At 63.5% G+C, this 13199-nt stretch overlaps 2 protein-coding genes across 2 annotated transcripts; both read right to left on the minus strand.

Moving 5' to 3' along the window:
• Positions 1–544: 544 nt before the first annotated feature.
• Positions 545–3577, minus strand: DMWD (DM1 locus, WD repeat containing). The gene is made up of 4 exons (XM_038767575.1): positions 3122–3577; positions 2848–3030; positions 911–2155; positions 545–819 (listed from the first exon to the last, which is right to left on the minus strand). The coding sequence occupies exons 1-4, from the start codon at positions 3551–3553 to the stop codon at positions 772–774; spliced, it is 1908 nt and encodes a 635-aa protein (XP_038623503.1). The 5' UTR covers positions 3554–3577; the 3' UTR covers positions 545–771.
• A 2481-nt stretch (positions 3578–6058) lies between these two features.
• On the minus strand, positions 6059–13196 carry RSPH6A (radial spoke head 6 homolog A). The gene is made up of 6 exons (XM_038767358.1): positions 12617–13196; positions 11598–11829; positions 9799–10578; positions 8710–8848; positions 7823–7940; positions 6059–6476 (listed from the first exon to the last, which is right to left on the minus strand). The coding sequence occupies exons 1-6, from the start codon at positions 13114–13116 to the stop codon at positions 6236–6238; spliced, it is 2010 nt and encodes a 669-aa protein (XP_038623286.1). The 5' UTR covers positions 13117–13196; the 3' UTR covers positions 6059–6235.
• Positions 13197–13199: the final 3 nt, after the last annotated feature.

The following is a 13199-nucleotide window of genomic DNA, read 5'->3' on the forward strand; positions in this document are numbered from 1 at the left end:
GCCGAATAGGGGCCGGAGGGGCAGGCGGCAGCTGTTGCCCGTGACTCAGCGGTGAAATTCCAGTTAAATTTAGCCCGAGCTTCCCCCCCTACCCCCCTCGCGGCCCCCAACGGTGTTTATACAGCTCAGCGCTGCGTCGAGGCCCGCTCCTCTTCTCCCAACCCAGTGGGGGTAGAACCGGCGAGGCCCACGGACAGAACCCTGCCCCCGCTCTGCTTCCCTTAGAACCGAAATAGCCTCTTGGAGCAGGGCCCGGTGGGTGGGGGCGGGGATGGGTGTGTGTGTGTGTGTGTTTGTATGTGACTGGGGCTCACACTGGCACATTCCACCCCACACGGGTGGAGGTGAAGGGGTCCGGGACTGGGCCAGGGGGCCATTCTGGGCTGTAGTTACTGCCCCCGTTGCTGACGGTGCCCTCTGCTAGAGAAACAGGTTACCAGGACCCCCACACACACACACAACCACCCCCTCCCGCCCACCAAACACACACACACAACTCCTGCGGCCTGCTGGGATGGCGATGGAGCAGGCCAGGCAGCAGGCGGAGGTTGTGAAAACAGGACTTTAGTATAAATAAGGGGAACTCACGGCAGCTCCATATTTAACGCTTCGGAAACTGGACACAATAGTGGGGCGGAGGTGGGGACCAAGCGCGTGGGGGGGAGGACAGGTTGGGGGCCGGCGGGGGGCCGGGGCTGCCGGTACGGACCGGGACGAGCTTCCTCCGTCGGTCAGGGTCGTTCGTGTCGGGGGGCGGGGGCGGCCACCGCTTCACACCACCGTGCCGCTGGGGGAACCGGCCGGCTGCGAGGAGAGGCCCTGTGGGGGGAGGCGGAGGTTGGAGCCGCGGCGGGGGGACCGAGCCCCGCCACCTCCCTCCCACCGCCACGGCCCCCCGGCCCGGACTCACGGCCTTGCCGGGCCTCGCCCAGGTGCAGATGAGGCCACCCTGGCAGGCGGTGATGATGCAGTCCTCCAGGAAGAGCAGCACGGTCAGCCGCTCCTGGGCGATCTTCTTGCAGACGAGGGGCTCCAGCAGGGGCACCTCGTGAATGCGGGGGCACAGGGCGGTGCCCAGCACCTTGGTGGGGTCCAGCCGGCTGCGGGGGGCGGGGCCGTTGGCCCTGTCGGCGCCGCCGCCGCCGCGGCTGATGTTGCCCAGGCTGTGGTAGCGCTTGTGCTCCCGGTCGGCGGCCCCCGCCCCCTTGTCCCCGCGCTCCTGCAGGGTCAGCGTGGCGAAGCGGCCGAGGCTGAGCGCGGCCGAACCCGCCCCGCCCTCGGCACCCGGCCCCTTGCCGGCCCCACCCGCGGCCGGGTGCGGGAGGCTGTTGGAGCGGGACAGCGAGCGGGGCAGGGGCAGGGGCCGGGGCAGGGGCCCGGTCAGGGCACGGGGGCGGGCCAGCGGCGGGTGAGGGAACAGCACGTCCTCGGTCAGGTCCCACAGGCAGAACTGGGTGTCCTGGCCAGCCGAGCCGAAACGGTAGGTGACCGCGGGGCCGCGACGGCCGCCGGGCTCGGGCGGGCGGGACGAGGCGCCCCGGTCCTCCCCCGGCTCGTCCTCGCTGCCGTCCCGCTCCTCGTCTTCCTCTTCCTCGTGCTCCCGCTCCTCCTCTTCCTCCGCCGCCCCCTCGCCCCGCGAGGTGTAGGGGTCGAAGGCCACGGCGCTGACCCACGACTTGTGGCCGTGGCCACGGGCCACCACCCGGCCCTCGGCGAAGGACCAGACGGTGACCAGGTCGTCCTCGCCGCCCGTCACCACGTAGCGCCCGTCGGGGCTCCAGCACACGCACAGCAGCCCCCCGAAGTAGCTCTTCATCAGGCCCTGCAGCAGCATGGAGTCGAAGTGGAAGACGCGCAGGCAGCCGTCCTGGCTGACGCAGGCCAGGTGGCCCCCGTCCGGCGAGAAGGCAAACTCGTTGAGGGGGCCCTCGCCCACCGCCCACTTGACCAGCGGGTTCCGCGGGCCCTTGCCCTTGGCCGTGTAGACGGCGAAGCCCTCGCCCTGCTTCAGGAGGCTGTACTGGGGCGGGGAGGGGCCGCAGGCCCGGCCGACGTCGTACAGGTACAGGTGGCCGCTGGCGTGCGAGGCCAGGAAGAGGCTCTCCTGCGCCGGTAGCCACTTGAGGTACGTCACCTTGGTCTTGTCGATCAGCCGCTGCCGAGGGAGAGGGACGGACCGGCGTCGGGCTCTCTCAAAGCCTCACTGCAGGCACATCTCCTCCCAGAGGCCTTCCCTAAGTCAGCCCTCCCTTCCTCTTCTCCCACTCCCTTCTGCGTTGCCCTGACTTGCTCCCTTTCTTTATTCATCCCCCCCGTTCCCGGCCCCACAACACTCATGTCCGTATCCGTAACTGATGTCTTTACATGAACGTCTCTCTCCGCCTCTAGACTGCAACCTCCTTGTGGGTAAGGAATGTTTGTGTTTACCGTTATAGTGTACTCTCCCAAGTGCTTAGTACAGTGCTCCGCACACAGTAAGCGCTCAATAAATATGAATGAATGAATGGGGGGCTGGGCTGGACGTGGACTGACTGATGGGGGGGCTTGGCACCGCCACAAGGCCTCACGGCGGGGGATAGGGGATCTTGAAATCATCGTGGGACGGGAATGGGGAAGCACCCTGGGGAAAGGGGACTGGACCACGCCAGGGCACCGTGCGGGGGGCCTCACTCCGCTCTCGCTCTCCCCGCCTCAGACGATGGCAAGAATTAAGCTATGGGCTGTTGAGGCTCCTCTTGCCCGTTTTACACATCTTCTCCCAAAAGCGGGGGTCCCCCAGCTCTCGAGGACCGAGGATTCAAGTGAGCCCTGGTCCAGAACTGGATGCTGGGGGAGGCCAGGACTCACCTCCTCGTTGAACAGCTTGCTGGTCTCCTTCTTGATGAGGTCCAGGTACTGCACCTGGCCGGCAGAGAAGCCGACCAGCAGGGAGATGGTCTCGGTGGCGGCGGTGAACTGGTTGAAGTCATGACAGGTGGGCTGCGTCCCCTTGTAGATGCGCTTGTCGATGGGCTTGTTGAGGTCGATGGGCTGGGGGGGAGGGAGAGGGGGGGGAGGATTGTGGGGGGCCACAGGCTGCAGGCTCTCCCTCGCCCCCTTGGCCCGCCCCCCGCGCCCGTACCTTCTGCCCGCCGCGGCGGCAGCAGCCCGGGTAGAAGTAGAGCTCGCGGCCCAGGTTGAAGCAGACGCGGTCGCCGTGCTCGGCGGCCTGCGGGGGCTGTTCCCCGGGGGGCGCGGGGTCGGGCTCGCCCAGCCGCACGAGGGACAGGCGGACGGCGGGCAGGGCGGGGCCGGGGCCGGCGGGAGGGGTGGCCGAGTTGCAGGAGGTGGAGGAGGAGGCGGCGGCACTGGTGGCGGCCGGGGGGGGACCGGGGGTCGGGGCGGAGCCGGGGGCGGGCCCGGGGGCGGGGGCGGGGGCCGGGGCGGACCGGCGGCCGCCCTCCCCGGGCAGCAGCTTGTAGAAGCCCTCGCGGGTGCGGAACTGGGACTTGATCTCGGGGCAGTCCCCCAGGGCCGCCCCGGGGCCCGCGCCGCCCTCCGCGCCCGCAGCCATCTCCGCGCCCGCCGCCGCCGCCCGGTCTCTCCCTCCGGCCGGCCGGTCCCGGCGCCCCCCCCTGCCCCGGCCCCGCTCCCGCGCCCCTCCGGCCGGAAGCGGCGCGCCCCGCCCCGCCCCGGAAGGGCCCGGCCAGCGCGGCGCCGGGATGGGGGCGGCTCCTAGCGACGACGCGAGGATGACGTTTCCCTAGCAACCGCGCACGGAGGCCTGTTCCTTAGCAACGGCGGCGCGGCCCCCTGATCATCAGCATCATCATCATCGATCGTGTTTATTGAGCGCTTACTATGTGCAGAGCACTGGACTAAGCGCTTGGGAAGTCCAAGTTGGCAACATATAGAGACAGTCCCTACCCAACAGTGGGCTCACAGTCTGAAAGGGGGAGACGGAGAACAAAACCAAACATACTAACAAAATAAAATAAATAGAATAGATATGTACAGGTTAAATAAATAGAGTAATAAATATGTACAAACATATATACATATATACAGGTGCTGTGGGGAAGGGAAGGAGGTGGGGGGGATGGAGAGGGGGGCGAGGGGGAGAGGAAGGAAGGGGCTCAGTCTGGGAAGGCCTGATTGACCGTTCCTCGCGGTCCTCCCGCGCCCCACCTTCGCATCCTTGATTTTTCGGGTTCCCCCCCCCGCGATCCCCCCGCCGCCCGTTCTGTCCAGATCGGCCCGATCCAACCCTTCCCCTCGGGGGCTGCTGCTGTAGACTGGAAAGCTCGTTTTGGGCAGGGAACGTGTCTACTACTACCACTACTACTACTAATGATGGCATTTATTAAGCGCTTACTATGTGCAAAGCACTGTTCTAAGCGCTGGGAAGGTTACAAGGTGATCGGGTCGCCCCACGTGGGGCTCACAGCCTTAATCTCCATTTTCCAGATGAGATAACTACAGCCCAGAGAAGTGAAGTGACTTGCCCAAAGTCACCCAGCTGACAATTGGCGGAGCCGGGATTTGAACCCATGACCTCTGACTCCAAAACCCGGGCTCTTTCCACTGAGCCACGCTGCTTCTCGTGGTGGTTCTACTACCAACTCTTGACATACTGTTACGGTGCGAGGCTCAGTGGAAAGAGCCCGGGCTTTGGAGTCAGAGGGCATGGGTTCAAATCCCGGCTCCGCCACTTGTCAGCTGGGTGACTTTGGGCAAGTCACTTAACTTCTCTGTGCCGCAGTTACCTCATCTGTAAAATGGGGATGAAGACTTGTGAGCCTCCCGTGGGACAACCTGATCACCTTGTAACCTCCCCAGCGCTTAGAATAGTGCTTTGCACATAGTAAGCGCTTAATCAGTGCCATCATTATCATTACAGTGTCCTCTCTCAAGCGCTCAGTACGGTGCTCCACACACGCTAAGAGCTCAATAAATAGGATTGATTGGTAGATTGCTCTGATGTCGGGGCATAAGCCCTTTCCCGCACGGGACAGGAAAAGTGTCTGTTTTGTTGCTTCATTGTATTCCTTCATTCAATCATATTTACTGGGCGCTTATTGCAATATGTGGGGATTAAGACTGTGAGCCCCACGTGGGACAACCTGATCACCTTGTAACCTCCCCAGCACTTAGAACAGTGCTTTGCACATAGTAAGCGCTTAATAAATGTCATCATCATCATCACTAAGCGCTTGGAAAGTACAATTCAGCAACAGAGACAATCCCTGCCCACAACGGCCTCACAGTCCAGAAGGGGGGAGACAGACATCAAAACAACCAAACAGGCATCAATAGCATCAATATAAATAAATAGAATTATAGCTATATATACATATCAAAGCAAGAAAACAGACATTAATAGAAATAGAATAATAGAATAAACATTGTACTCTCCCAAGCGCTCAGTACAGTGCTCTGCACACGGTAAATGCTCAATAAATACGATTGATTGATTGCTCAGGCGTCGGGGTATACAAGCCCTTTCCCCGGGTGGGGCAGGAAATGTGTCTGTTTTATTGCTATATCACTCTCCGAAGCGCTTAGTACAGTGCTCTGCACACAGTAAGCGCTCGGTAAATACGATTGATTGATTGATTGATTGATGGGGGTGGAACTCCCGTTTCCAGCCTGCTGGCGGGCCTGCGCTCCCTCTTCCCCCTGGCCGTTCTCCCCTCTGGCGTGGGTCGAGTCCAGTGCTCTGCACCCAGTAAGCGCTCAATAAATACGATTGATTGATTGATTGATTAATTGATGGGGGCGGAACTCCCGTTTCCGGCCTGCTGGCGGGCCTGCGCTCCCTCCTCCCTCTGGCCATTCTCCCCTCTGGCGTGGATCGAGTCCAGTGCTCTGCACCCAGTAAGCGCTCAATAAATACGATTGATTGATTGATTGATGGGGGCGGAACTCCCGTTTCCGGCCTGCTGGCGGGCCTGCGCTCCTTCTTCCCTCTGGCCGTTCTCCCCTCTGGCGTGGGTCGAGTACAGTAAGCTCTGCACACAGTAAGCGCTCAATAAATACGATTGATGATTGATTGATTGATCGATTGAGACGCGCGGAGTGGAACAAACGAAAGGTTTATTGGGAAACACGGCTAGCCCCTCTCCCCTCCCCTCCTCCCCCAAAAGAAAGATTAATATTCAGAAGCAAACCCCGAAACAACAGGTGGGGCCGGGGGAGAGGGGGTCTGGCTGTCGCCTCCCCCGTTCCCCTCTGACCTCCACCTTCTCCCCCTCCCTCAGTCATCCATCTCTTCCTCCTCATCCTCCTCCTCGCCCTCCTCCTCCTCCTCCTCGGCCGCGGCCAGGGCTTGCTCTTGGGCGGCCTTGAGGGCCAGCTCATCCTCCACGGTGGGGTCGCTGGCCTCGGTGATCTCGGGGCCGCTGGGGTACTCCACCTGCGGGGCGGGCGGCAGCGCGGGGCAGAAGTTTCCCGGGCTGTATTTGTGGCCCCAGCCGATGTAGATGTTCTCGAACTTCCTGCACGGGGTGGGGGACGAGAGGCGCATCGGGTTCGTTCAATCGTTATTTACTGAGCTGACTATGTGCTGAGCGCCCAGAGCAGGACTCTAGGCTCTCCCCACAACTTGGCTCTGGGGAAGCGGGGAGGGTTCGAGCCAGAGGGGGACGCTCGGGCTAGAGGCAGGGTGGGTCAGTGGAAAGAGCCAGTGGAAGGAGTCAGAGGTCATCATCATCATCATCAATCGTATTTATTGAGCGCTTACTATGTGCAGAGCACTGGACTAAGCGCTTGGGAAATACAAATTGGCAACACATAGAGACAGCCCCTACCCAACAGTGGGCTCACAGTCTAAAAGGTCATGGGTTCTAATCCCGGCTCCACCACTTGTCAGCTTGGGTGACGTTGGGCAAGTCACTTCACTTCGCAGTTCCCTCATCTGTAAAATGGGGGTTAAGACTGTGAGCCCCATGAGGGACAACCTGATTATCTTGTATCCCCCCCAGCGCTTAGAACAGTGCTTGGCACATAGTAAGCACTTAACAAATGCCATCTATTTTATTTTGTTAGTATGTTTGGTTTGTTCTCTGTCTCCCCCTTTTAGACTGTGAGCCCACTGTTGGGTAGGGGCTGTCTCTATATGTTTCCAATTTGTACTTCCCAAGCGCTTAGTACAGTGCTCTGCACATAGTAAGCGCTCAATAAATATGATTGATGATGATGATCATCATCATCATTAGTAGTAGTAGTAGTAATAGAGCCCGGGCCTGGGAGTCGGAAGGTCATGGGTTCTAACCCCGGCTCCACCACATGTCTGCTGTGTGACCTTGGGCAAGTCACTTCACTTTTCTGGGCCTCAGTTCCCTCCTCTGTAAAATGGGGATTAAGACTGTGCGTCCCATGTGGGACAGGGACTGTGTCCAACCTGATTACCTCGTATCTAGCCCAGTACTTAGAACAGTGCTCGGCACATAGTAAGCGCTTAGCAAATACCATGATTATACCATGATGATACCATGCTTATTGTTATTAGATCTACCCCGGCGCTTAGAACAGTGTTTGATCCATAGTAAGCACTTAAATACCATTTTTAAAAAAAGGAATGAGGGGGAGGAGAGGGAAGACAAACAGTTCGGTCTGTCCCAGGCTCCATGATCCCCTCCATCCCACTCCACCCCAATCCTTTCATTCCGAGTCACCCCCAACCCCATTCTTCGCCCCCCTCCCAAACAGTCCCGCAAACTGAGAGGCTCCAGTCCCTGCGAGCCCAGCCTGGGGGGCTCCTTCCAATGTGCGTCTCCCCTTGGCCCCAACCCCCTCCCCCCGGCCCCCAGCTGCTTCCCAGTCACATACTGGGGCCACATACTTGCCGCTGGCGTAAGCGTAGGCTCCGGGCCACAGATTGGAGCGCATCACGGCCACCGCGTACCGGGGCAGGAGCTGGCTGGACAGCCGGGCTGTCCAGGGGCTCATGTGCATGATCTCTGCGAGCCGGGCAGGGCAGAACGGGGAGAGGAGAAGGAGGGAGAGAATGGAAAGAGAAGAGTGGAAGAGGAGAGGAGAGGAGAGGAGAGGAGAGGAGAGGAGAGGAGAGGAGAAGGAGAAAGGAGAAGGAGAGAGGAGAAGGAGAGAGAGAATGGAAAGAGGAGAAGAGTGGAAGAGGAGAGGAGAGGAGAGGAGAGGAGAGGAGAGGAGAGGAGAAGGAGAAAGGAGAGAAGGAGAGAGGAGAAGGAGAAGGAGAAAGGAGAGGAGAAGGAGAGAGGAGAGAAGAGGAGAGAGAAGAGAAAAGGAGAGGAGAGAAGGAGGAGGAGAGAGGAGAGGGGAGGAGGAGGAAAGAAGAGGAGAAGGAGAAGGAGAGGGACAGGGGGAGGGAGAGGGAGAGGGAGGGGAGAGGGAGAGGAGAGGAGAGGAGAGGAGAGGAGAGGAGAGGAGAGGAGAGGAGAGGAGAGGAGAGGAGAGGAGACGAGAGGAAAGAAGAGGAGAGAAGAGGAGAGACGAGAGGAGAGGAGAGAAGAGGAGAGAAAAGAAAAGGAGAGGAGAGAAGGAGGAGGAGGAGGAGGAGAGGAGAGGAGAGGGGAGGAGGAGGAGAGAAGAGAAGAGGGAGAGGGAGACGAGAGAGAGCTGAGCTGGAAGCGGAGCGAGCCGCGAGCCCTGGCTCCGGTCTGGCGGGACAGCTCCGAGACCCAAGACCCCGCCGCCGCCCCCGCAGCCCCCGCCGCCCCGGAGCGGAGCGGAGCGGGGCGAGGTCCGTACCTGCGTCCTCGGACAGCGGGGTCAGCAGCGGGGGCCCCACCTCCTGCTCGGTCTCTTCGAGCTCGTCCCCCTTCTCCTCCTCCTCTCCCAGCTCCTCCTCCTCTACTTTCTGCTGGGGGTTGATCCAGTTACAGCGGCCCTGGGGGGGAGACAGCAGACAGCCGGGAGCCCAGTCAATCCATCCGTCAATCAGTGGTATTTACTGAACGCTTACTGTGTGCAGAGCACTGTACTAAGCGCTTGGAAAAGCAAAGTACACCAGAGTTAGTAGATACGCTCCCTGTCCGCTCCTCAAGAACCTCCAATGGGTTGCCCATCCAAACTCCGCGTCAAACAGAAACTCTGTTCACCATCGTCAATCCCCTTGCCCCCTCCTACCTCACCTCGCTGCTCTCCTACTCCAACCCAGCCCGAACACTTCGCTTCTCTAATGCCAACCTTCTCACTGGGCCTCCATCTCTCCCATCTCGCCCACGTCCTGCCTCTGGCCTAGAACGCCCTGCCTCCTCAAATCCGATAGACAATGCCTCGCCCCTCCTTCAAAACCTTATTGAAGGCCCATCTCCTCCAAGAGGCCTTCCCTGACTTAAGCCCTCTTTCGTTTTCTCCCACTCCCTTCTGTGTCGCTCCGAATTGCTCCCTTTTTTCAGCCCTCCCTCAGCCTCGCAGTGGTTTCGTGCAAGTTCGGAATTTCTTTCTTTCTATTAATACCTTCCTCCCGCTCTAGACTCGATGTGAGCAGAGAACTTGTCTACCGACTCTGTTCTAGTGTACCGTCCTGCGCTCTGCGCACTGTAAGCGCTCCTTAAACGCCGTCGATCGATCGAAGACCAGAGGGAGGGTCGGAGGTCGGCGGGAGGAGACCTCCGACCTGTCTCCAGCCCACTAGACTGCGAACGCGTGGTGGGCAGGGACGGTCTCTCTTTATTGCTGTATTGTACTTTCCCAAGCGCTCAGTCCAGGGCTCCGCGAACGGTGAGCGCTCAGTAAAGACGATCGGCTAAATCCAGTGGCTGCCGGGCCTACCCGGCGCTTGGAACGGGGCCTACCGAATGCCGTCGTCGTTATTGTTACGATGATGATTATCACCTGAGGCAAGATGTGCTGCGCGTGGTGCACCCAGTTGGCGATCGAGTCGACGAGTTCCACCACGGGGAGCCCCTCGAAGTCCGGGTTCTCCTCGAAGGTGTCCCGCCCGCCGAGGCCCTCCTCCTCGTCGTCGCCCTCCTCCTCGCCGAACTGGTAGAAGCCCAGGGGGCTGATGTGGGTGCCGGCCGAGATGCGGGCGATCTGGGCCCGCAGGTAGTGCGCCTCGTTGCCCGGGAAGGGCGGGTAGCTGACCACGGGCGCGTCCAGCCGGCCGGTGAGGAACTTCTTGATCTTGCGGGCGACGACGATGTGCGCGGGGCTGACGGGCGGCAGGCGGGTCCAGGGCCGGCCGGGCTCGGTGCAGACGAAGTAGAGGAACTTGTTGGCGCCCGTGCGGGTCTCCTCCCGGGGCACGGCGGGCGGCGGCCTCCAGCTGGGCTTGGGGGGCTCGTCCGCCTCGGCGGCCTCCTCCTCCGCCGCCGCCGCGGTGCCCTCGGCCTCCTCGCGCTCCTCGGGCCCCAGGCCCAGGGCCGGCTCCTCTTCCTCCTCCTCCGCGTCCCCCTCCTCCTCCTCGCCGTCGCGCAGCTCCACCTCGGCCACCAGGTAGTAGCCCTGCAGGCCCAGGACCTTGCCCCAGAAGCGGCAGGTCTGCACGGGCTGCTGCTCCGTCAGCTGCTTCAGGGCGAGGCCTATCCGCAGCGTCTCGTCCGAGCCCAGCCCCACGCCGGCCTGCCCGAAGAAGAAGGCCGTCTCCTGCACGTTGGGCACCGGCGTGTCCCCCTGGCGGGGGCGGGGGCGGGTCAGCGGGGCGTCCACCTTCCCGCCGCCGGCCGAGCCCCGTCGCCCCGGCCCCCGGGCGGGCGGAGCCCAGCAACCGCCTCGCCCCCCGACCACCCACCCGGCCCGCGGGCCGCCCTGGGTGGCATCAGGGGCGGCTCAGGCCCTCCCCGCTCCGGAGCCCCGGGACCCCTGGGTCCCTCCGCGGTCAGGAGTCCCGGGACCAGCCGGGACCAGCCGGGACCAGCCGGGACCAGCCGGGTCCCTCCCCGGTCCGGTGCCCCGGGGCCCTCCGGGGTCCCTCCCCGCTCAGGACCCCCTGGACCTGTCGGGTCCCTCCCCGGCCCGGTGCCCCGGGGCCCTCCGGGACCACCCGGGTCCCTCCCCGCTCAGGAACAACTGGGACCTCTCGGGTCCGTCCCCGGTCCGGAGCCCCGGGACCAGCCGGGTCCCTCCCCGGTCCGGAATCCCGGGACCAGCCGGGTCCCTCCCGGTCCGGAGCCCCGGGACCAGCCGGGTCCCTCCCCGGTCAGGAGTCCCGGGACCAGCCGGGACCAGCCGGGACCAGCCGGGTCCCTCCCCGGTCCGGTGCCCCGGGGCCCTCCGGGGTCCCTCCCCGCTCAGGACCCCCTGGACCTCTCGGGTCCCTCCCCGGTCCGGTGCCCCGGGGCCCTCCGGGTCCACCCGGGTCCCTCCCCTCTCAGGACCCCCTGGACCTCTCGGGTCCCTCCCCGGTCCGGTGCCCCGGGGCCCTCCGGGACAACCCAGGCCCCTTCCCGCTCAGGAACAACTTGGACCTCTCGGGTCCGTCCCCGGTCCGGAGCCCCGGGACCAGCCGGGTCCCTTCCCGGTCGGGAATCCCGGGACCACTCGGGTCCCTCCCCTCTCAGGAGGCCCGGGACCAGCCGGGTCCCTCCCTCCCGGTCCGGAGCCCCGGGGCCCTCGGGACCAGCCGGGTCCCTCCGGGACCAGCCGGGTCCTTCCTCCCTCCCTCCCTCCGCGGCCCGGAGCCCCGGTCTGACCGGCTCCTCCTCCGGCTCCTGGTCTCCGTCGGGGGTGTCGCGGACGAAGAGCGCCCGCTGCCGCGCGGCCGTCTGGTAGGCGGGCAGCCGCTCGGGCTGGTCGCGCAGCGGGTCCGGCGGGCGCTGGCAGCGCTCCTTCTGCACGGCGCGGTGCACCGCCTCCAGGCTGGCCAGCGGGGCCGCCGGCCGCTCCGTCAGCAGCTTGTTCAGCAGGTTCACCAGGTGCTCGTACCTGCCGGCCGGCGCGCGGGGCGGACAGCGGCCGGGAGGCTGGGGGCCGGGGCCCGAAAGCCGGGGACCCTCCACCTTCCGGCCTCCCCGGCGGAGCGGAGCCCTCGCCCCGGGCCGCCCTCCCCTCCCCTCCCCTCCCCTCCCCAGGCGGCAAAGCCCGGCTTCCCCGGAGCCCGCGTCCTGGCCCTGCTTTCCGGCTCCCGTTGCCCCCACCCTGCTCCCCCCGGAGCTCTCTTCCTCCCTTCAAGGCCCTGCTGAGAGCTCACCTCCTCCAGGAGGCCTTCCCTGACTGATCCCCTTCCTTCCTCTCCCCCTCGCCCCCCTCTCCATCCCCCCTTTCTTACCTCCTTCCCTTCCCCACAGCACCTGGATATATGTATATATGTCTGTACATATTTATTACTCTACTTATTTATTTTATTTGTACCTATCTATTCTATTCATTTTATTTTGTTAGTATGTTTGGTTTTGTTCTCCGTCTCCCCCTTTCAGACTGTGAGCCCACTGTTGGGTAGGGACTGTCTCTAGATGTTGCCAATTTGGATTTCCCAAGCGCTTAGTCCAGTGCTCTGCACATAGTAAGCGCTCAATAAATACGATTGATGATGATGGTGATGATGATGACCCGCCTGCCCCCAGCTGGGGCACAGGGACGAGAGCCCCGCACGCTCCGGCCGCACTCTGCCTCTCCCCGTGCCCCGCCTCAGTTTACCCCCGGATCGACGGGCAGGGCCCTCGTAGGCCTGCCCCCCCTCCCCCCCCCCCGGCGGTCCAACCCTCCGACTCACAGGCTGAGGTCCGACTGGCCGTCGGTTTGGAGCAGGTAGGCCTTGGCGTTCTGCACCGCCAGTTCCCTGGGCTGGGGCTCGGGCAGCTCCGGGCCAAAGGCCTGGAAGCCGGGCGTGGCCCCGGGCCGGGAGTCCCTGCGGCTCAGCCTCGGGTCGTTTGGCAGGTAGGGCCCGTGGCTGCCTTCGGGGCCGGGGCCCAGGCTGCCCCTGGAGTCCTCCTGCTGAGAGGCCCTGCCCGGGCCGTTAGGCAGGCTGGGCCTGGGGTCCCCGAGGATGCTGGGCCGGGGGTCCCCGAAGATGCTGGACCGGGGGTCCCCGAGGATGCTGGACCGGGGGTCCCCGAAGATGCTGGGCCGGGGGTCCCCGAGGATGCTGGCCCGGGGATCCCCGAGGATGCTGGGCCGGGGGTCTTGGGAGCTGCCACCAGAGTCGGAGATGCTGCCGGAGGAGCCTTGGCTGCCTCTGTGGGACCGCGCGGAGGAGGGGTCGGGGTCGGCCATCGGAGCCCCCCGGGGCAAAGGGAGCGGGAGCTCAAGAGGCCGAGCAATAGAGCCTGGGCTCGGGGCGGCTGTTCAGGGGTTAA

This window comes from Tachyglossus aculeatus, chromosome 26 (assembly GCF_015852505.1).
Source record: "Tachyglossus aculeatus isolate mTacAcu1 chromosome 26, mTacAcu1.pri, whole genome shotgun sequence".
In the NCBI taxonomy this organism is placed as follows: domain Eukaryota; kingdom Metazoa; phylum Chordata; class Mammalia; order Monotremata; family Tachyglossidae; genus Tachyglossus; species Tachyglossus aculeatus.